Here is a 23,126-nt window from a genome sequence, read left to right as displayed (position 1 = left end):
GCCACCTCATCCCGCCGACAACGCCATGCCCCCACCCTTGCACCCCGACAAAATGCACACACACTGATGGATGAAGACCACCACAACCAATGGACGTGAGCCAGTGTGAGTGGAAAGTACTCAGTGCTCCTACCGGACAGGCTTGGTATAAACCTTGCCCCGTCTGCATCAGTTTTGACTTTTAATCTAATGGGACCTGATAAGAGGAATCCTATATGCAGCGTCTGCGCACTCTGTTTAAGCGCCTTTTTCCTTGGACACTCAACCCTGTTGGGTGTTCAACGTAGGACCGTGCACGTTTAACTGTACGGGAGCATTAACTCTGTTTTTTATTACTGAATAAATATTGAGAACTAACTTTAGTTCACCGGACTCCGTTTGCTCATTAATTGTTGGGTTGTACTCCACAACAAAATTGGTAGCAGAGGATGGTTTGGAAAAGATCGTAATTCATGGGAGAGAGTTTCTAAACTATTTTCTCCTTGACCGCAGGACATCGGAGTGATCGGACCGAGTGAACCAAGCGGCTGTTGTCTTCATACGGACCTCGGGAATCTGATCACAGAGCGCGCTCAACTGAAACAAAAGGTAAGCAGTACCTATTTAACTAAACTCTGCATATTGTATTATAGACAAATCTAAATTATGTGATCAGAAAGTACCGGGTGTAAGTATGAATACGTAGAATAAATTGTTTTATGTTAAAAGTAAAGAACCGAATAAATAACCTGCAGAGTTGGTGGTTCCGTTAAAATGTTCATGTCATAGTGAGTACGTATTTGATCAATTGCAAATAGTACTCGTTTTTATTTTTTCCGTAACGGTACGGCAGTGTTTGTCTGCAGAAGGAAAAACTGCAGGCAATTCTCTACGGGGACCGATACGGGTTACGGGTTTTTAATTTGATAAATTGTAAATAGTACGGGTTTTTATTTTGTTTCGTAACGGTGCGGCAACGTTTGTCTGCAGAAGGAAAAACTGCACTCATGGCCATGAGATCGTCAAAAGGGGGAGGCACACACCTCTCACCACACGAACTCCTGACCGGAAGGGTTATGCCAGGACCACCCAGGGATGGAGGTCATATGCCATCCTTGGATGTCAGTCAGATAGAGAAGTCTGACTATATGCGCGAATTAACAGCACTTGTCTCAGCCCTCTCTACCCAGGTGGCGAAAGTTCTCGAGAAAACGCCAGCGGAAGGAGAGGAACAGACAGTAAAAGTAGGTGACTGGGTCAGGGTCAAGGTTCACAAGCGCAAGTGGACAGACCCCAGGTGGACTGGACCGTACGAAGTGAAGGAAGTTACCTCACACTCGGTTCAGGTTAGGGGCAAATCAGGCGCCCCCTGGCATCACTTGACACACTGTGCCCCAGCCACTGCACCGACACGTACCTTAGCAGAAGTACGAACAGATTTGGAAAATGCCGCCGCCAAGGGCGATGTTTAGATGCTTTGGAGACCCCGACTACCCCCATAACGACCTCCCGTTCCACGACAGGACGCTCAAACAGTTGGGCTTTGGCAAAAAGACGATAGTGGGAATGATAATAGTCTCCATAATAGGAATTGGTCTCCTAATATGGGCCTTTGAAGAACCTAAAAATACGTAGCAAGACCTAAAAGCATCCACACCCCGGACTATGACTATGAGACCATCGCACCCAGTGAAAACTGGACGAGCATGCTAGACCCCAACTGACCACTAGTCCAGCCCCTTTGCTCCCCTCAATTGACCCCCACGGCTACGCTTGCATGATAAGACTGTTTAAGAACATAACTACTAAAAAATTGCACAACGCATAAAGACGTAGGTACTTTCCCTCTCCTCCCTACTGACCCGGGGCATGACTCCCTGTTGCCCCCTGAACCGGATGCCGACAGCATCCCTGACGACATGAATGGTGATGCAGGAACTGACTGGATCACGGCCTGCCACTGAGGATCCTAAAGGGGGACGACCTCACCTACATCGCACACACACACAACGCATCAACATGACTTGTTAAAGCACACACTGCAGGTAGCTCACGCAAGTTTACAACACATATGGCTAAAATAGAATAGTCACACCTATCAGGTGTGAAAAGGGGGATTTGTGGGAAAAAATAAATACATTACACTGTTGGCAAATAACTTGAGACACATAGGCTTGTATTACTTTATTGTTTTAACTTTTGACGCATGCGCAGTAAGGCCCCCTGAGGACAGTGACCATAGAGTGGGAAGAACACAGAGGAAGCTCAGCCACAGTAGAAAGCTACAAGAAAAGAACGGAGGGTGCCCGAGGGCAAGGACTCAAGGTTAGTTGAGAAGCACCCACTGATAACAGGGAGCGAGAAGACAGACAGTGGCTTACTGATGCTCGTACACATAGAACAACTCCTATGCTGAGAGAACAGTTACAGCTAGTTCTCAGGAGCTGCAGCTGTGTTTATCAAGGCCACCTCATCCCGCCGACAACGCCATGCCCCCACCCTTGCACCCCGACAAAATGCACACACACTGATGGATGAAGACCACCACAACCAATGGACGTGAGCCAGTGTGAGTGGAAAGTACTCAGTGCTCCTACCGGACAGGCTTGGTATAAACCTTGCCCCGTCTGCATCAGTTTTGACTTTTAATCTAATGGGACCTGATAAGAGGAATCCTATATGCAGCGTCTGCGCACTCTGTTTAAGCGCCTTTTTCCTTGGACACTCAACCCTGTTGGGTGTTCAACGTAGGACCGTGCACGTTTAACTGTACGGGAGCATTAACTCTGTTTTTCATTACTGAATAAATATTGAGAACTAACTTTAGTTCGCCGGACTCCGTTTGCTCATTAATTGTTGGGTTGTACTCCACAACAAAATCTTCAGGAGAGCAACAGAGGAGGATCCCTCTCCCCGGATGGACAGATGCAATAGATGTCATGTGACCAGATGAACAGCGTGAAAAGAGAAACAGTCCAAAATCATGAAACATCTTAAATGAATTTCTTTTGTAGCATGTTTGTCTAAACCAGGGGTGGGCAAACCTTTTGGATCAGGGGCCACAATGAGGGTCCATTGGACCTGGCGGTGTCTGCTGCTTGGTGAGCCGGCCTCCCGCGTTGGCCCACATGTAGAGACACATGATACATGTATATGTTCACATTGTCACAGCGCCACCTACTGTCTAAACTAGACTTCCTTGAATTCAATTCAGTTTATTTTGTATAGCCCAATATAACAAATTACAAATTTGCCTCAGAGGGCTTTACAATCTGTACACATACACATCCCTGACCTTTGACCTCACATCGGATCAGGAAAAACTCCACAAAAATAACCTTTCACAGGGAAAAAAGGGAAGAAACTGTGGGAAAAAATAAATACATTACACTGTTGGCAAATAACTTGAGACACATAGGCTTGTATTACTTTATTGTTTTAACTTTTGACGCATGCGCAGTAAGGCCCCCTGAGGACAGTGACCATAGAGTGGGAAGAACACAGAGGAAGCTCAGCCACAGTAGAAAGCTACAAGAAAAGAACGGAGGGTGCCCGAGGGCAAGGACTCAAGGTTAGTTGAGAAGCACCCACTGATAACAGGGAGCGAGAAGACAGACAGTGGCTTACTGATGCTCGTACACATAGAACAACTCCTATGCTGAGAGAACAGTTACAGCTAGTTCTCAGGAGCTGCAGCTGTGTTTATCAAGGCCACCTCATCCCGCCGACAACGCCATGCCCCCACCCTTGCACCCCGACAAAATGCACACACACTGATGGATGAAGACCACCACAACCAATGGACGTGAGCCAGTGTGAGTGGAAAGTACTCAGTGCTCCTACCGGACAGGCTTGGTATAAACCTTGCCCCGTCTGCATCAGTTTTGACTTTTAATCTAATGGGACCTGATAAGAGGAATCCTATATGCAGCTTCTGCGCACTCTGTTTAAGCGCCTTTTTCCTTGGACACTCAACCCTGTTGGGTGTTCAACGTAGGACCGTGCACGTTTAACTGTACGGGAGCATTAACTCTGTTTTTCATTACTGAATAAATATTGAGAACTAACTTTAGTTCACCGGACTCCGTTTGCTCATTAATTGTTGGGTTGTACTCCACAACAAAATCTTCAGGAGAGCAACAGAGGAGGATCCCTCTCCCCGGATGAACAGATGCAATAGATGTCATGTGACCAGATGAACAGCGTGAAAAGAGAAACAGTCCAAAATCATGAAACATCTTAAATTAATTTCTTTTGTAGCATGTTTTTTTTGGACCTGGCGGTGTCTGCTGCTTGGTGAGCCGGCCTCCCGCATTGGCCCTGCTGATGCGCCCGCCCCCCCCCCCCTCTCCACCTCCTTTTGTTTCATGGATTTGAGTTCCATTCATACATTCAATTCAATTCAGTTTATTTTGTATAGCCCAATATAACAAATAAACGCATTACATGAATATGACAATTTATGAATGGAACTCCAATCCATGAAACAGAAGGAGGTAGAGAGGAGGGTTGGGCGGGGCGCATCACCCGGGCCAACGCGGGAGGCCGGTTCACCAGGCATCAGACACCGCCAGGTCCAATGGACCCTCATTGTGGCCCCTGAGCCAAAAGGTTTGCCCACCCCTGGTTTAGACAAACATGCAACAAAAGAAATTCATTTCAGATGTTTCATGATTATGGACTGTTTCTCTTTTCACATCACTTTATATTTATTTTTTTTTCACCTGAACCATCGAGATTCCACAGTGGAAAAATAATGCAGTCCCAAGACCACAAATTTGGTCACAGACCTGTGGAGTTCCTCCACCTTGACACATGTAGAGACACATGATACATGTATATGCTCACATTGTCACAGCGCCACCTACTGACTAAACTAGACTTCCTTGAATTCAATTCAGTTTATTTGATATAGCCCAATATCACAAATTTCAAATTTGCCTCAGAGGGCTTTACAATCTGTACACATACACATCCCTGACCTTTGACCTCACATCGGATCAGGAAAAACTCCCCAAAAATAACCTTTCACAGGGAAAAAAGGGAAGAAACCTTCAGGAGAGCAACAGAGGAGGATCCCTCTCCCCGGATGAACAGATGCAATAGATGTCATGTGACCAGATGAACAGCGTGAAAAGAGAAACAGTCCAAAATCATGAAACATCTTAAATTAATTTCTTTTGTAGCATGTTTTTTTTGGACCTGGCGGTGTCTGCTGCTTGGTGAGCCGGCCTCCCGCGTTGGCCCTGCTGATGCGCCCCCCCCCCCCTTCTGTTTCATTGATTTGAGTTCCATTCATACATTCAATTCAATTCAGTTTATTTTGTATAGCCCAATATAACAAATAAACGCATTACATGAATATGACAATGTATGAATGGAACTCCAATCCATGAAACAGAAGGAGGTAGTAGAGAGGAGGGGGGGCGGGGCGCATCAGCCGGGCCATTCATTTAAGATGTTTCATGATTATGGACTGTTTCTCTTTTCACATCATTTTTTTTTCACCTGAACCATCGAGATTCCACAGTGGAAAAATAATGCAGTCCCAAGACCACAAATTAGGTCACAGACCTGTGGAGTTCCTCCACTTTGACTTTTGTCAAATTAGGCATCTTGCCAATAAATAGACATAAATAACATTCAATATTTTGTACACACAACAGAAGCATCACTGCACATGCCATCGCAGGCTTAAACGTGGTTATGACGGATGCCCATGAAGTCCTGCAGCCTGTTGAATAACCCCGTCTCCGGCTGAAGCATTTTCCTCTTCATCTTGTCCAACTCATCTCTTCTTGGACCCATCCTGCCAAAGATGCCTCTCTTTATCTTTTTAAGTCGGAGACAGATGTCCTCCAGGAGTGTTTTTTCCTTTTGAATATCTTTTAGCTCCTTCTCCTGGATCTGTTTTGTTTTGTTCAGGATCTTGTTTTCCTCTTTCACCACTGCAAGCTCCTTCACCTGGGTCCGTTGTGTCTCTTTCAGGACATTTCTTTCCGCCTTCACCACTGCAAGCTCCTTCACCTGGGTCCGTTGTGTCTCTTTCAGGACATTTCTTTCCGCCTTCACCACTGCAAGCTCCTTCGCCTGGGTCTGTTGTGTCTCTTTCAGGAACTCTATTTCCGCCTTTACCACTCTCATCTGCTTCTCCTGGGTCCATTCTTTCTCTCTCCGGTAGTCGTTTTCGTCCTTCACCCGTGCGAGCTCCCTCTTCTGGGTCCGTTTCGTTTTGTTCAGGACCTTAATTTCCTCCTTTACCACTGCAAGCTCCTTCACCTTGGTCCGTTGTGTCTCTTTCAGGACCTCTATTTCCGCCTTCACCACTCTCATCTGCTTCTCCTGGGTCCATTCTTTCTCTCTCCGGTAGTCGTTTTCGTCCTTCACCCGTGCGAGCTCCCTCTCCTGGGTCCGTTTCGTTTTGTTCAGGACCTTAATTTCCTCCTTTACCAGTTGGAGCTCCCTCTCCATCTCTGGGTTTGTTTCTTTCAGAAACTTGTTTTCCTCCTTAACCTCTTGGAGCTCCGTCTCTAAGGTCGAGTGGATCTTGGTAAAGTCCTGGTTCTTCTTGTTTACCAGTTGGAGTTCCTCCTTTACCAGTCGGAGTTCCTCCTTCACCAGTTGGAGTTCCTCCTTCACCAGTCGGAGTTCCTCCATCAACAGCTGCTGGGTTGATGACAATTCCTCCTGTTCCAGCAGGTCACAGTTTTCCCAACTCTGATTCAGTATTAAATAAGGGTTAATCTTCCTTCTAAGACATACGTATTGCATCCAGATTAAAAAAATTCGGAATAAATCCGTCTCCAAGAAATAATGCTGGTCCGATTGTAAAAATAGATGTGAATCTTTCCCAGCACACAGGTTCTATATATGCATTCTATCCAGTTGAGGACAGCATCAAAGGCACAACATCGTCATGACATCATCGGGGAAATCCCCTTGGATGTCATGATGTCATATCATCGGGGAAATCCCCTTGGATACAACATGTTGCTATGCACATTCAAATTTTGGCCCTGCAGTGAATCGCCATACTTTAATGTAGAAAAATGATTTAAAGCTTTGAACGTTAACAAGACTCTGCAACTTTTCAATAAAGTACCGTAATATATTATACAGTCTTGTACTATGTTTTTCACTGACAAATACTTTAATTAGGTTTACAGTAGAACTGCTGTTTTTACAAAAACATACCGTAATGTATTATACGGTGTCACTTTATTTGTTACGGTAAAGCTCTGGCAACTCAGCTGCCGGTATTTTACCGTATATTTTACACTTTTTTTTTTTTTTTTACAGTGTGGACTTTATTTGGCCCGATCGGCGTTTTGATCGCTCGCACCGTTTTCGTAACATAGCAGTTCAAAGTTTCAGAAACTTTTTAAAAAAAATTTTTACAATGTGTTTGTGTGTGCCACGGAGTGTTCAGAGCTAGAGTGGAGCTCCATCTCCATCTCCGGGTTCCGGTTTGTTTCTTTCAGGACCTGGTTTTCCTGCTTCACCTGTCGGAGTTCCTCCTACATGTTGTCATTTTGTGTAGATTTATAAATCCTAATGTTTTTTTTTTTATGTAAAAGTGACCTGAACTGACGAAACATCAATATGTCAAATGTAATACTTTTTTAAAATTAAGGAACTGTTACTTATTCAGTAGGCCTATATGATTTCCTTGAGTGCATATCGATGAGTAATTATGTAACACACTGAACAGACTTGCTACACTACTTGATTATTCATGTAAAGAGGCCAATAATAAACGTTTTTGAGTTGTTTTTTTACATCACAAAGTTTGGTGTATAAATCAGCCTGACAATACAGGCAGTGTCCGTGTGTCACCTCCAATAAACGGCTTCAGCAGCCTTTGAATTCAGTGTTTGATTCCCACTCCTTTCTGTATTTTGGAGCGTGCAGTTTAGACTGAGACACGACGACTAGATGTTCAGCTGAAGTCTCATAGAGGCGCACGCGCAGTGGGAGAGGTGGGTAAGTGACTGAGGTGATTTATTTTATATATTAAAACTTATTTTATATATTAAACATTTACAGCGGCGGCGTTGCGCACGCGCGTTTAATGTTCTGTATGTAAGCGGACGACCAGGCTTCACGTCTGCTTCTCTTAGACAAGAATTACAGCACCAGTCGTACCAAAGCCGCTACTGCCCCCTATTGGCAACGATTATTATCACCCTGCAACCACTTCAGGTGAATGCAGGTGAGTTTAAAAGGCACACAAAGCGTTTTAAATGCTCAAATAAATAATGGTGGGTGGTAAGGTAATAACACAAACGTATACAATAATACAACAATAATTCGGCAATTAAAGATAAGAATAATGATTCAAACTATTTTGATGATGTTACAGGGGTCACTAGTATTATCAAACCCAGATCAAATTAGCATGTTGTCTCAGCTCTGCTGCTGGAAGTGAGTATTAAGAGCTGTCTGCTTACATTTCCACTGTAATGGTGTGATACAAAGTCAGTGTGGTCAAAGATATATTAATAGAACAGTAACTTATCTCATTGTACAATAAAACACATGCTGACTTGCAGTTTTAATCTGATCATAAAAAAAATAATAGCCTGATTTAGAGGGTCTCTGCTCACATGAATCAGAGGAAGTCGTGTGTGTACAGATTGTGAAGCCCTCTGAGGCAAATTGTGATTTTGGGCCAATACGAACTAAATTAAATTGAATTAAATTGTGCATTTGTTGTAATCAACGGTTGTTTGATTGGTTTATCACCTGCCAGACCCCCTAAATCTGTGTTTGATAGTCTCTCCAGTTTTTCAACCACCATCAACTCTGGTTTGAGAGTTTGAACAACAGACTGAATATGTAACAGATATTAAAAAAATAGTGACTCACTATTTAATAACCATTTTCCAGCGTGCTCATGGGGATGAACATGAAACAGAAGAAAACCAAGAACAGGAAAGCAGAAGGGAGTCTATCGTCTATTGTGTGTGTGTGTGTGTGAAACATAATTGTACACTCTGTGGGGAAAGCACCTCTTCAGATTACTTTACTATGGAAAAATCCCCTCGCACACAAACACGCTCACGCAAATGCGGTCAGGGTAAGAAATAAAATACTCTCCCAAATCCTTTTGTCCCCTTCAGGCCGTGTGAATTATGTAACAGCAGCAGCATCAACCACCATTTGCTCAAAAAGAGGAAAGAGCTTCCCAACACTCACAGACTTGACGTGGACCATTTCAAAGTTATTCCAAAAGTCATGACAACAGCAGTGCATGTTGAGATTTCACAGTAAAAAACGAACCTCGGCGAGGCCAGAGAAATGTACTCGATTCACTTAACCGGAGCAGCTTTTTATGTAACAGAATGAAAAGATGTCACAGACTCAACCTGGAATTTGCAGGCTGATTTGACAGTTTATTGACTGGAGCCGCTTGCTTGAAAATAGCAGGAGCTGTTTTGCCAGAACAAATGCAGGAAGAGAGCATAGTGCTGAGATTTAGAGCAGCATCAACGGCGGTGGAGGTAGTATGAGTCAGGGTCTGGCGAGGGGATCCCGAGGGATCCGACTGCCAGCTATACAGTCAGTCTGGAGCGCGGATTGAATCCCAATGAGGACGTGAACTCAAACTCAAACAGCGGCGGGATACCTGAGTGGACGCCGGTGACAAGAGGCCCACAGCCTTTGGCCTCAAAACACATTTTGCACAAACCGCACACAAACAAGCGACTGCAGGTTAGGAAGCGGGGAGAGACGTTCTCTCCCCGCTTCAGTATTTTCACTTTGACATTTTTTTCGATTGTGGGACATCTAATCCTGTTAAAACCCCTTTGAAACCATTTAAAGCCATTTCCCCTCGACACGGCATAGAGGGAGGGAATTGTGTGCCGGCCTGCCACAATATACCGCATTGTCATCCAGAACAATTATTTCCTTTTTTTAGCCCAGTCTGGCTTATCCAGCTATTATACTGGGAGAAAAAAAAAAAAAAAGGGGGAACGGGGGAGACATTGCAGCAGCAGCAGCCCGAAAAAGAGAAAATGCAGTAATCTAATTATTCAGCGGTGACAGCACACAAACAGACCAAATAATATTATGCCAGAGAGGGATATGGGAAGCTTGTGTTGCTTGAAATCACGATGGTGTATGCACTTTCCATGTATTGGTGCCTGTTGAATATTCATCGTGCATGATGACGCAGCACTCGTGGAAGATTTCTTCAATCCGCTCTCAGCTCGGTTATTAAACTCATCAATAATCAACAAACCTTTACTTTGGAGTGCTCCATTTGCAATGTACAGGGAGGTCAAAGGTTGCAGAGCATCAAGCATTTGACCCAAATTATTAAACTAATCTGGAGCATAAAATGTAGCTTCTCTGGAGTCCTGATCATATTTATAGAAGATGTCATGAGTTGAAAGGTTTGATTCTCTAAAGTCTTTTACACGTTTTTTTCCTCAGCCCTAAAACATGACTTAATTATTTTTTATTTATATATATATATATATATATATATATATATATATATATATATATATATACAGTCTCTCTTCACAGCGCACAGATGAACCTCACAAGATCTCAGAAATGGAAAGAGTAACAATACGTCAATGCTATATGTGTGTGTGTATATATATATATATATAGATATAGATGGTCATTTCGTAACCCATGCCAGGAGGGCACGGCGGCCCAGTGGAACAAACCAGTATGAAACATTTCAATACCAGGAAAAAATGTACCGAAAGGGAAAATAGTTAGTAAAACACATGGGGAAGATGGTGATGTCATTTAGAGCACCGAGTGGGAACGAAGCCATCGGAACATTACAAAAAAGAAATCTGGTGAATGATTAGTGCTTTCCGAGGCCGTGACAAGAGTGTGTAGCTGAAGCTTTACATCATTTCATTTGACTCATTTAGATTGGCTAGTTAGCTGGATAACGTATGTTTGATCATTCCCGGTACCAGAAAGACGACAGTCGGAAGGAGAGCAGGCGGAGAAAGATCAAATTCAGTGCTGTCATATCGATATTTCACTATTTCTATGGAAGTGGTCGTGGTTTCATCTCTTAAGCCCTTAAAAAAAATCAAGCAGTGGTTGGACTTAGTGGGTGAAATGACACTTTAATGCTCTTGGGTTGTTTATAGCATTGGTTAGCTTAATAATAGCACCTACTAAATATATATATATATATATATATATATATATATATATATATATCCAGTTAAAATGAACAAAAAGTCAAATGTTTTTACATATGTGTTAGTGTGTGTTTTTCGGTGCTTTGTGGTGACTCTGACCTCATGCATCCGTGTCCCCCGTTCATTCACCTTCAAACCCCTAAATAACAGACCGATGATCCATCATTACACAGCTCTCACTGCCCAGCACTACCAATCTATCGCTGAGATGGAACAAAATCAATGGTATTAATATATCATGAAAATGGGTTGCAAATAACCATATACTGAAATGAGTGTTGCGTTAATTTTTTTTAATTTTCTTGTACCATTGACAGATTTCCTATGTTCCAGCCCCAGATAATATTGATCAAATGGTGTCATTAGGTTAACATACTGCCACCGGTTCTGTCTGGGCGTGCACACATGTGGGCGTGACAGTAAGCACACACGCATACTTTTACACGTTCCAAATCAATACAACTTCAAGGCAACAAGATAGATAATTGTCTAAATATATATATATATATATATATATATATATATATATATACACAAAAGTACAGATAAGCAACCAAGAAGGAAATGAGATACTTCCTGAGAAACACACCCAAACACAAATGCAAGTGTACACACACACGCACACACACACACACACACTCTGCACAATAAGGGTGGAGGAGTCTTATGAACACCACATTCACTCACTCCAGTTTCTGCCGACTCGCTGATGAAGCCAGAACACTTACAACATCCTCCCCTCCCTCGGCCGGCTGGCACCCAGCTAAACCTGCCCTACCCTCTATATTTATTCTATATTTATTTATAAAAGACACACGCCTCGCTAAACCACCACTCCATAACTACAGACAGGTTTGTCTGTTACTTAACGGGAACAAATTGGAATAAAAAAAAAAAAATAGTATTGTTGATTGACACTGTGAATGATGGGGAAATTATGAGGGGACATTGTAAAGACGAAGACACACTACAGCCCCAGAAGAAGAAAACAGGGAATTAAATTGACCCCCTGGGGGGGCAATAAGCTCTATTGATTTGTCTTTAATAGAGGCGAAAGAATCGATTTGGGTGGAGGTCCGCCCGGAACGACCCTGTTGCATGCGAGTTCAATTGAATGTTAACAGGACTTTAGCGACGGCCTCGAGCGAGTGCTTAACCGCTGCGGGAGGGTCATCAAATGCCTCCAACGACTACAAGAAAGCTGATTTTTTTCCCCCCCTCACTATTCTGCGTTACCTCCAGAACACACCAGCTGTGAATGCATCTCGCGAGGTGCGTGCCGAAGATGTTTGCCGCTCTGTGTCTTGAACGCACCGTGTGCAGCATGTTGATCACCCACAGGGCGACCACGCAGCTTAAACCCAGTCTGTTTATACCACGGCGTCGGTCCATGTTAAATATTAACCAGTGTGCTACTTCCGTTGATCTGGTGGGTGTTTGTCAATGCAATTGAAAGTGTGATCGTGGTTTTTACTCCGTCAATCTATTTCGGAGGCTGCCACCTACTCCCGACCCGGTTGGTCCCCCTCACTGTCTGATTGGAGTTTGCCCTTGGCCTCCAGTTCGCTACTCAGAGAGCACATGGCGCACACGGAGAGAAAAGACCAAGTCTACAGATCACCTTGAACATATATAAGCGAAAACACTCCTTTTGAAACATCAACAATCAAAGCATTGAGTGGGATTCCTTTTGTGCGGCTATTTCATTAAAAACACAAAAGCAGGACTTGAGATACAATAGCTTGTGTTCGTGGTTTGTGTTTGTGTCCAAAACGACACTTTTCGCTTGACAAAGGCACCGACACCTACACAGCTGCGAACTAAACTCTCATCCCGCTCTCGAAAACCGGCATTGCAATTTAAAGTGCCGCTTCACGGCCGCCCATGTTGACACAAACATTCACGCACAAATGCACTCAGGCCACCCCGTCTCATTCAGTCTCGTGCAACCGCCAAAACTCTTCTTTTATTCAGAGTGAGCCGAAATAGGATCTGCTGCTGGAAATGAAATGTACAGCATTCCACAGCATTTAAAAAACACACAGTGCGCCTTTATTCTGAAAAACGTCTTTTAATGAATCTTATTGTTTTTGATAAATCTGGACACAAACTGGTTATCTCTACTACTGTCGTGCTGAGAGACTGATGTCTGTACAATGAATACAAATCATGTGGCAGCATCCAGACAGCTGAGCAGGAAGACTGTGGACAGAAGGGAAACAGCTGGCCTGAAGAAGAAAAAAAACTAACATCTGGCACATAACGCCCCCCCCCGTGAAACGCCGTATTGACATTTTTACATTTCTCCGTGGTTTCAGCACCGATTGAACAAAAGTGCATTTGCATAATGTGTGGCGGCGCGGCGCGATAATGGCCTCGCACAATCAAAGCATGCTTTTGCCCCTTGAGAACACGCTGGTCTGTGATCCTCTAAAGTGTGGAAGTATTTTAGGCAAGAGACCCAACCAATTGGGGCTCTGTGAGCGCTGCAAATTGGAAATGGCGTATTGCAGCAGTGCAACTGCTGTGCACAAACACTTAGAGAAAAAGCATCCTGTCGACAGCGGCCAAAGCAGGATGAACTGTGCATCGGGATTGTCAACACGTGGAGCGTGTTACTGGTCGAAGTCGTCACTTAAAATGGATTTTCTTCATGTTTCTTTCATCGCCTCCCCGTGTTCAAAATTAATTTTTGCACTGCTGCTGTTGTGGTAACGTAACGTAACGCAATCAGTTGTTATTCATGTTCTGTTTACTGTAATAGCCTTAGTAGAACTAGGACAGTGTGAAGGGTAGGCTGATTAGCAGGTGCTGTGATTAACACGGTGACTTAGCGGCACCGTGAGCCGTGAGAGGAGTGTGAGACAATCTTAACTGCATATTACTTCAATGAATAAACTAATCCATGTCATAATCATTTCAAGTTTAAAGTTAAGTACAAATACTAATTATTCAGTTCAGGAAAATGGTAGCTGTGAAGTGTTTAAATAAATCCTTTTGAATTTGAGGTCTAGTTTGTTTCTGATCTGACAAATAGGGTTTATCATCTTATTACAGTTGTTTGTTTTGAAGACAGGATGATAGAATAGAAAGTATTAATTAGACAAGTTTAAGACATTTATTTTAGATAATTTATCGACTGATTGACAAAATAATTGATAGATAAATCAATTACAAACATAATCGCTGGGTGCCGCCCTTTGAACAAACCAGATGTAACATGTTCATGTGTGAGCTTTAGAAGTGCTCCTTTGGCAGAGCCAGGCTAGCTGTTTCCAGTCTCTATGCTAAGCTAACTATCGTCCGGCTCCAGCTTCATAGTGAGAGTGGGGTCCATCCTTCAATTCCCCAAAAAGTTGAATTATTCCTTTCATTAATAAGTTCTTTTCTGAGTCATCTAAAGAAGAACATCATATTAGGTCCATAAACCTGACATTGGTATGCATTGTGCTACTTTATCCACCTGTTGATTTCCTAAAGATTGCTGTTACCCCATGATGTCCTCACTGACGAACGGTCTCCAAGCGAGGAGAAGGTCCTGAAAAATATATATATATATATATAAATAAAATAATATATATAATATATGAATAATATAGTTTGCGCTTTGCAGCTAAAGTTAGCGGTGAGCGATGGCGTTTGTGGTGATATGAAGCTAACTCAACCTAGTACAGTGAAGCGATCCTTTCCTTTCCTCAATGGAAAGAAAACAACAACAAAACATGGTTTTCTTTGTGATATAATAATCTGAGATAATCTTCAATTCTGTTTTTTGGGGGGGGAATATAGTTAATATAGTTTTTAATCGGAATACAACCCCCCTCGCCCGGCTTGTATATTTGTCTCTGATGACAAAAGCAAAACATGTAAACATGACCACATTTAAACAAGTCACAGATTAGGCTGTTTGTAACTATTGTTGTGTAATTGTTGTGAAATGCAGAAATAACATTTCCTGTTTATTGGCAATGATAGTACACTAACCTCTATTTTCACACACACACACACACACACACACACACACCCTGACGCGAAGAACATGACGATCAGCAACAGGAACACGATCAGCGGATGCTGCTGGCTCATTCTGTAGTAGGACTCGTACAGCCAGTCCTGGGGCTTCTCGTCCTCCACGCACACCTCCCCCTGGAACCCCGGGCACCCGTCTCCCAGGCTCTCGGGCCCCTCGCTCTTCTCCAGCAGGTAGCGTCCGCGGGTCCACAGAGCCTCCTGCCACATGGGTAGCTGCCTCTGGAAGGAGGGTCCTGCTTTCTTTCCGACCGCAAATGCGCACAAAAGTAAGCGTGGCGAGGGATGCTTTCGCTCCCCTTCTCTCCTCGCCCTCACCTTCTCCTCCTCGGCCTTTAAAGAAAAAGTTTGGTCAGCTGCGAGGGGACGGACGGACAGCGCAGTGAAATAGAGACAACTTTTCAGCTCCTCAGCTCTTCCTCGCATCCTCTGCTGCTCCTTCTGCTCGAGGAGACAAACTGAGTCAGGAAAGTGTGAAAACAGATCTTTCTCCTCCACCTCCTCCTCCTCTTGCTCTCAGAGAAGGTAGTCGGACATCAAAGACGAGAGATGATGAGACTTCAGTTTCCTTGCTCGCCCTTCTTGTTTGCTCTTTATGTTTGGTCAGTAGGATGGAGAGGAGGCAGTGCTCACTGCATGGTGGAGGAGCTCAGACGAGGCAACGTGTTACTCAGCTGAGGTACAGATGAGGAATGAGAGAGAGAGAGAATGTGTATAAATGGGAGGGAGGAAAAGAGCGAGAGGAGAGAGGGTGTGTACCAATGTGTGGTGGGGAGAGCTAGTGGTTAAAAGTGTGTGTGTGTGTGTAAATGTGAGAATGGTGATGTGTGAGATTATGTGAAGAGAACTGGAATATGACTCAAGACTGTGGTCGGTGTGTGTGTGTGTGCAAGGTACATAATAAAAAGAAGAGACTTTACATAAGAGATGAAGCAGAAGATCTGTGTGTGTGTGTGTCTGTCAGCAAAAAGTGAGCGAGCGAGGACGGTTGTAACAGCTGTGCTCAAACCAAGAAGAGCAGCAGCGTGCGGAGGGGAAAGTGTCATCCAGCAGCCGGCGACGAGATAAAAGGCCGGGCAAGAAAAGCACACACAGCAGGGGGGGGGGGGGGGGGGGGGGGGGGGAGGTCGGGGAGGAAGAGGAAGAGGAAGAAGAAACAAAGTCAGGAAGGAAAAGCCTCACGAGACAGAGAGAGTGTGGAAAGAAAAGAGACGGGTGCTTCAAAGGGGAAGGAGAGAGAGCCGGTAATAAGTGAAAGTTTGTCGGCGGTGGGAGTGAAATGAGATTTGACGAAAGAAAATGTCATCCCAGTTTTCATTCATCCCTTTCTTTCCCGCTCCTGTTGTGCAACGGCGAGCTGCCTCGGTCCCCTCTTCCCGCACATTATTATACATGTGATCACGGGTGTAGAATAAGATTTGGGATTTGGTCGCCGCCACTCAGGTTTTCATCCAATTTTTTTATTTTGCAGATTCTCATAAATCTGAACAGGCGCCATCTTGGAGTCCGAGCGGGTCTCATCGAGCACTCGTAGCTCCTATACGGAAAAATGATGTGCACACAATTGGTATGATTTTGAAGTATAAAGACTGCAATAAGCCACACAGGGCAGGCAGGAATGGAGGGGGAGGAGTCCAACAAACGGCAATCTCTCAGCCAAGAGGCCGATGTTCGGTCCTCATGTGAAACAAGTCGAAGTAGATTTATTCGTCACGTAATTTGCGTACTTCAGTAACGACACTTTTGTGGTTATTTTAACCCAAACAAAGAGGTTCAGGTGTCCGGTTCTTATAATGCATGTGATGCTCTGTGAAGTGTGAAAATGGCTACTGTGCCACTTTTGTGCTACTTCATCATGTCACTGTTTGCCTGTACGCACTAAACACAAAGAACGGCTGAGGATGATGTCATTAGTTTTGCAGCCATTTGGTCATAAACTGCTAATTAAAAAAAAAAAAAAAAAAAAAAGGCATAGATTAAAAATGTCGGGGAACAAATTAAAAGTTATACAACGTATCCTGAGGAGAACATGTCTGTACTAAATTTCATGACAATGTTGAGACATCTCTCGCAAAAAAGAAAAAGATTTTGACAACAGAAGAAGAAGTCAGGGGATCACCAGAGCCATTTTGGATCCATCGTCATCATCAGAGGATCTGTAGCAACTTTCATGGCAACGTCTGGACAGAAAAACCAAACAACTGACCAATATTGCCGATCCTAGGTCCCCGCTGCCAGCTCTCCAACACAGATGTAATTCTGGCAGTCTATTTATTGTGTGTGCGTTGCCCTGTTGTGATTTATTGCACACATGATGCAGTCGGTACATAAATGAAAAGGCACATCGATGCTCCCGAGGGCAGATTATCATAACAAGGACACCTGGGTTCACCAAACTTCATCTTATATACCAACTGTCAGTGTCCAACCATTTCAGGCATTCAATGTACCACAGACAACACGGTCTGTGGTACAATGATGTGTTGTAAAAAATCTGATTAGAATTATAATAATTGTTTTAATCAAATGTATGGGATGGACAAACATGACTTACTCATGATTAATGGATTCTTATTCCTGGTGTTTAGGGAGAATACTGAGCTTCAGGTCCTGGTAATGAAATTCAAAGTGCAGGGCAGTTATGTCCGTTCAATGTTCCTTCGACTGTGGAAAGAAAGAGAATACGAAGTAAAGAAAGAGAGGTTTTGTAGAGAGATCTCTTGATCTCTTCTTCTAGTTCTAAAGTCACCAAACCTATTAAAACAAAAACATATTGACTCCAAAAAAACAACCGTCTCTCCATCAGGTCCTTCTCTCGAGCGAACCATAGACAACATAGAATTTAGGGTAACGGTGTGGTCACCAAGCTCTCTCAAACATCTCTCTTCTCCTGGGTCTTGCTGTAGGCATTGAACGCAGCGCAGCACCCGATTGAAAAAATCAACGATGTCATCGTGATTGCCAATTACGAATAAGGCCTGCAGACTGATTAAAATATATAGAAGTTGCACCTTCATATTCAATCACAAAAAAAAATATTGATTGAAATAACCCTGAAATGTCACGCTTTTAAGATTGGCGCTTTGTCGCTGTTCAAAACATGCACTCTTTGCTTCCGCCTTCCGGTTTAACTGAAATACCTTCCGTATGCTAGTGAGATGTCGTTCATACAAACTACTGAAACACTTACACACATACATACTACTGAAACACTCTTACACTCACTACTGCACTGCAAAAACAGCCCTTCTAGAAAGAAGCAAAAAAAAAAAATCTTATATTCAAATCAAATCATCCTATATCAAGCAAAGAAATCTGCCAATGGGGTAAGCTTTTTTTGCTTGACAAGATTTCTTAAAATAAGCCCAAAATTCTTGGCTCTGAAAGACTAAAATGAAACTTTAAACTAGACACAAAATCTTAAATTAAGCCGAATTCTTCTAAAACAAGCAATGAAAGAAACCTAATTTAAGATTAAGTTACTTAAAATTAGAATTTAAGTCTCTTGACTAAATTAAATTTAAGAATTGACACCTTAATCTGGGATTGATAATGAGCATAAAAGTAGTTAAAATAAGACATAATTTCTTAAAACAGCATAACAAATATAAGTAATGTTGTCTTAAATCAAGACACCAAAACTTTCTCATTTAATATTTTTTTTATTAACTTTGCAATACAATTGCTCAACTCAACATCCAAAAAAGGACGACTTCCACATTCCAGAGCTATCATAATCTAACAGATTGAAAAGCCAGTTTTGATTTGAACCCCACTATCAAAAAAACCCATCAGTTATTGTAGCAGCATACTACAGCAATATATTATATAATATATATTATCCCTCAGGAAAGGTTTTCAATCTCACCAACAAATGTGTTTAACTGTGAACTTTTTTTTTTAAACAGAACATCAATTTTCTTTGAAAGTCTTATAACAGGAAGAGTGGGGCAGAGTGATGGACAAAGGGACTCACTCACTGAATGACTTCCACTCACCCATTGCTTTTTTGTAGTGAGGGTCAAATCCTGCTCATGAATTGAATCTTGAAGTACCTCTGTCTGCAGTACTGACAGTAGTGTAGAAATGCACTTGGGGTAGGTCATGTGCAGGGCATAGTAATATGCCATGACGTAGAGAAGTCCCTCATTAAGTCTGTCCATGGTGAAGGTGGTAACAGGTGTTTTTCCGATGGCGATCATGCAGTTGTTCTCAGAAACGAGCAGAACCGGAGAAGACAGGGGTCGCTGCTGCATGAAACCATTAGGATCCTCGGAAGTCTAGATGACACAAATAAATCAAGAAGATTAGAAAAAACATTGCAAGTAACATACACTTAGACTTGGACATTAGTGAAATCATATTGTACTTTAAAAACACAGTCATAGTAACCCCTCAGCATTAAGCCCACTGCAAATGCTGAATGCACAGCTAGTTCCAATGATGTTAGTACTACATTAAGTACACTATGGAAAACACTTCCCCTTTGGAGCTTTTGAAAAACTGTAACATACATTAAGAAATGTTTCAGTAAGTCTGTAAATCTCACCGCTATGACATGGAAAAGAGCCTCGCTGCTTGAGCCCAGTTTCTTCGGTGGCAAAGTGCTGGACGGAAAGAGCAGTGGCAGGGATCTGAAGACAGCTGTGATATGCTCCACTGGTTTAATGGAAAAGGGACAATACAAGGTGGTACCATTAAAAACTTTAACATAACAAATAATTACGAGACATTATTATATAAAATGAACAAGTCAATGTATTGTGACTTCACCTCCATTCAAAGTATTAGGAGGCTTCATGGCCTTCTTCATCACTCCATAAAACTGGACCTTTGAATAGAAGGTTTTCCATCTGTTCTGCATCTCTGATATGTACTGGGAGTTGGTCGGTTGGATGATTCGCTGCAGCTCATCCAGCACCTGAAAAATAGATTCAGATAAAGAAAAAAAAAAAAACTGAAAAAAAGTACATTCTGATGACTTCTTCTTAAAAAAAAACCAACAACATTACTTACATGATCCAGTTATCTGAAACAAGGGTAAGCCTCTAGAATCTTTGTTGCTCTGTCTTGCTCCTTTAAAACATCAGAGGTGATAAAGCGTCTTCGAGACTCAAATTCCATGTTCAGCAAATGAGTTACCGCAGCTTTGTTTGGCTTTTTGGACTTGTACATTTCTTGGAGGGTCTTGTAGTGTCTTGCTTGGATTTTCTGGCTGTCCATGATGTCAACTGAACAAGCTAAAGACATTACAGGAATGTTATGGTGGAAAGGGGACATGAGATTTCCAAACTAACAAGTAAAACTGACAAATTAAATGTAATACAATACATACATTCTTCATCACTGTTCCGGTTCTGCGCTGGGGTGCTGGTTCTAGGTGACAGATCTACTGGGATGCCCATGGGACTAACAGGTGACCATTCCAGAATAATGGTGGATGTACTGGAATCTCCGTCATAGTCAGTAGTTGCAACGTCTGAACTGACTTCTTGTCGTGGTTTCTTGGAAGGAGGACCTTTGGCCTTCTTTGGACTTCTGACATTTGAGTCTCTTCATGAGCTTTTTGACAACATGCTCCTGCGAGGCATACATAGTTAACATTGAAAAAAAAAGACAATAGGCTCAAACTTTCTTATATTCTAATTATAGCTTTCGGCAATGTCTTGCTCCATTTGAACTTTCTGTCACGATTTTGCACTGTTTGAACATAAATCTCAGTATTAACACATACCAGCAACAAGCAAAAGTGACAAAATCTACTCACCCACTCATTGTTTGATGACCTGTCTTTTATCATTGGATAGTAATCCACCAGTCGCTTTGCCATGGCATTCACCTCATGTTTGGTGGGGTATCTGGAGTCCTCTGTGGCTCTTGCGATGGAGATCATGTTAATCATAGTGTTTCTTATGAGTCGGCAGAAGAGCTCCTTGGATAGGGTCACATTGTGCTCGGTCCCCAGCCGTTTCTGTTCAAAGTAGGAGCGTCGCACCTGTTCAAGCTCACTGTCTGTGAAGATTATGTATTCTGGGTTTGACAGTCACAAATTTAGAAGTATTGGCCTCCTCTTTTGAAAAGTCACTGGCCCCAGTGGGGGGTGATTGCTGAATTTTGGGAGCAGTATCCACCTAAAACACATTTGCAAACATTTATTGTGTAACTTTGTCACAGTATGTTCTTACTTGTTAGTTTAAGAATTATAATTTTGGGGATTAAAAAAGCACTTTTTTATTTTATATCCACTGTTGAAATGGACTCAAAGCAGAAATGTCTAAACTAATGACATATTTATGTATATGAACCAGATTTAAACTGTGATATTGGAAAAATGTTGTACTGTTAAACAGTTGTGTTGCACTGTGAAAGACAAACCTGACCTTTTCATCTTTATTTACAACAAGCCATATAGCCCGCCGCCTCAAGAAATTTTCAGGACCAGGAAAGAGGTCTTTGATGTCATCTCGGGAAAGCGAGGGGAGTAAGTCTTCTCCAATATTAGCAGCTGGAATATAGAACAGTTAGTCAGGGCCAAGAAACAAAGGTTATCATTGAATTCCCTCAGATTTTAACATAGCAGGTGAGGACATTTTGCCAACACCCCTTGTACAATAAGCACTGTTTGGACATTTTACAAATGTTTCCTATTTTTACTTCAAGAGCAGTGAGTGAATTTGACAGCATTTATAAATTACCAGTACATATATTGCTAGATACAATGCATTCACATTTCATGTCAGTTAATATATTTTGTAAAGCTTGATAGACAATTGGCACCACAAATGGCACCTTTAAACAAAGGCGTTAGCATACAGATTAAACTCAGGAGCCTTGAACCGGGTCCTGTGCGCGCAAAAGAGCTTCCAATGGCTCCGGCTCCGGCCTGGGCATGTGCACTGCTTAATCAATTAACCCGTAATGTTTTCAGGTGTTGCTGTTTTTTCAGCATTTACAAAATGGAACCAAAGCTTAATTAGACTGAACCTATTTCTAGATGGAAATCATAATGCAACACCAGACGTTTTTTTGATGTAGATTAGCTAGCTGCTAAACTTTAGCCCATTAGCAAATCATTAAGATAGGTAGCTAAACAACGGCAGCACAACATAAAAGTAACCCCTGTAGCATACCTCTGAGTGTGGCAATTGCAACCTCGTCCAGTTTGTCCATCTTTTGACATAAATGTCGAGCAGCAGCAGGTGACCTCCGGAATAGCTGCTGCATAGGCCTAGTTAATTAAAATTGCAACGGACTCCAAAAAAAAAAGAAGCGCGACAGGGTGGATTGCACCATCTTCCAAGAGGGAGCGGGGGTGGGCACTCAGCCTAAATGAGTTTATTTTGCATTTATACAAATTATATTCATCTAAATAAGTTCATATTACTTTATAATTATTGAAATCGAATCACACTCATTTGATAATTGATAAATGGTAAGTCGTTTTTGCCGTCATAAGACACTGAATTATGGTACGTTCCAGGTCATGGTTCAGACGGGTCAGACAGAGCAGGGGCAAACGCAGGTCGGACTCCAGCTAGCTAGCTAACTGTTAGTTAACTCAGGCTAAAAACGGGGGAAATGATTTGGCGCTGTGTTATTTGCTTTGTGTTCGTGGCTCTCACTCTCAAATCTTTATTGAGTCATATTAATACTGCTCATAGTCGCAGTCCAGATTTTCGCGTTGTTTGTGGAATTGATGGATGCACCAAAGAGTATCGAGTCTACAACTCGCTATGGTATTACATTAGAAGAAACCACCACGAACACCTGGAAAGTGGCAGCAGCAACTCACGGAGAGAGAGGTCAACAGCAAGCCCGGAAGCCTCTTCAGCGGTGAATGCGTGGGCATACAGGCCAGCTGATGCGACGGTGCAAAACCGAGAGCATCAAACGGATGAAGCAGTGGTGGACAACAGGGTGCAAGATGTACAGGAC

General features: G+C 42.7%; 1 protein-coding gene and 1 long non-coding RNA gene across 2 annotated transcripts; one reads left to right on the top strand and one right to left on the bottom strand.

The window, feature by feature from the left end:
• Window positions 1-255: 255 nt before the first annotated feature.
• On the top strand, window positions 256-2,805 carry LOC117739292. The gene is made up of 2 exons (XR_004610157.1): window positions 256-305; window positions 493-2,805. It is a non-coding gene; the product is annotated as an uncharacterized LOC117739292 (long non-coding RNA).
• Window positions 2,806-4,614: 1,809 nt separating this feature from the next.
• Window positions 4,615-6,901, bottom strand: LOC117739594 (uncharacterized protein PF11_0207-like). Its single transcript, XM_034546107.1, has 2 exons — window positions 5,571-6,901; window positions 4,615-4,786 (listed from the first exon to the last, which is right to left on the bottom strand). Exon 1 carries the CDS (start codon window positions 6,748-6,750, stop codon window positions 5,674-5,676), a length of 1,077 nt encoding a protein of 358 aa, XP_034401998.1. The 5' UTR covers window positions 6,751-6,901; the 3' UTR covers window positions 4,615-4,786; window positions 5,571-5,673.
• Between the last annotated feature and the right edge of the window lie 16,225 nt (window positions 6,902-23,126).

This window comes from Cyclopterus lumpus, chromosome 11 (genome assembly GCF_009769545.1).
Source record: "Cyclopterus lumpus isolate fCycLum1 chromosome 11, fCycLum1.pri, whole genome shotgun sequence".
NCBI classification, from domain to species: domain Eukaryota; kingdom Metazoa; phylum Chordata; class Actinopteri; order Perciformes; family Cyclopteridae; genus Cyclopterus; species Cyclopterus lumpus.
This window is presented reverse-complemented; position numbering and strand designations above follow the sequence as displayed.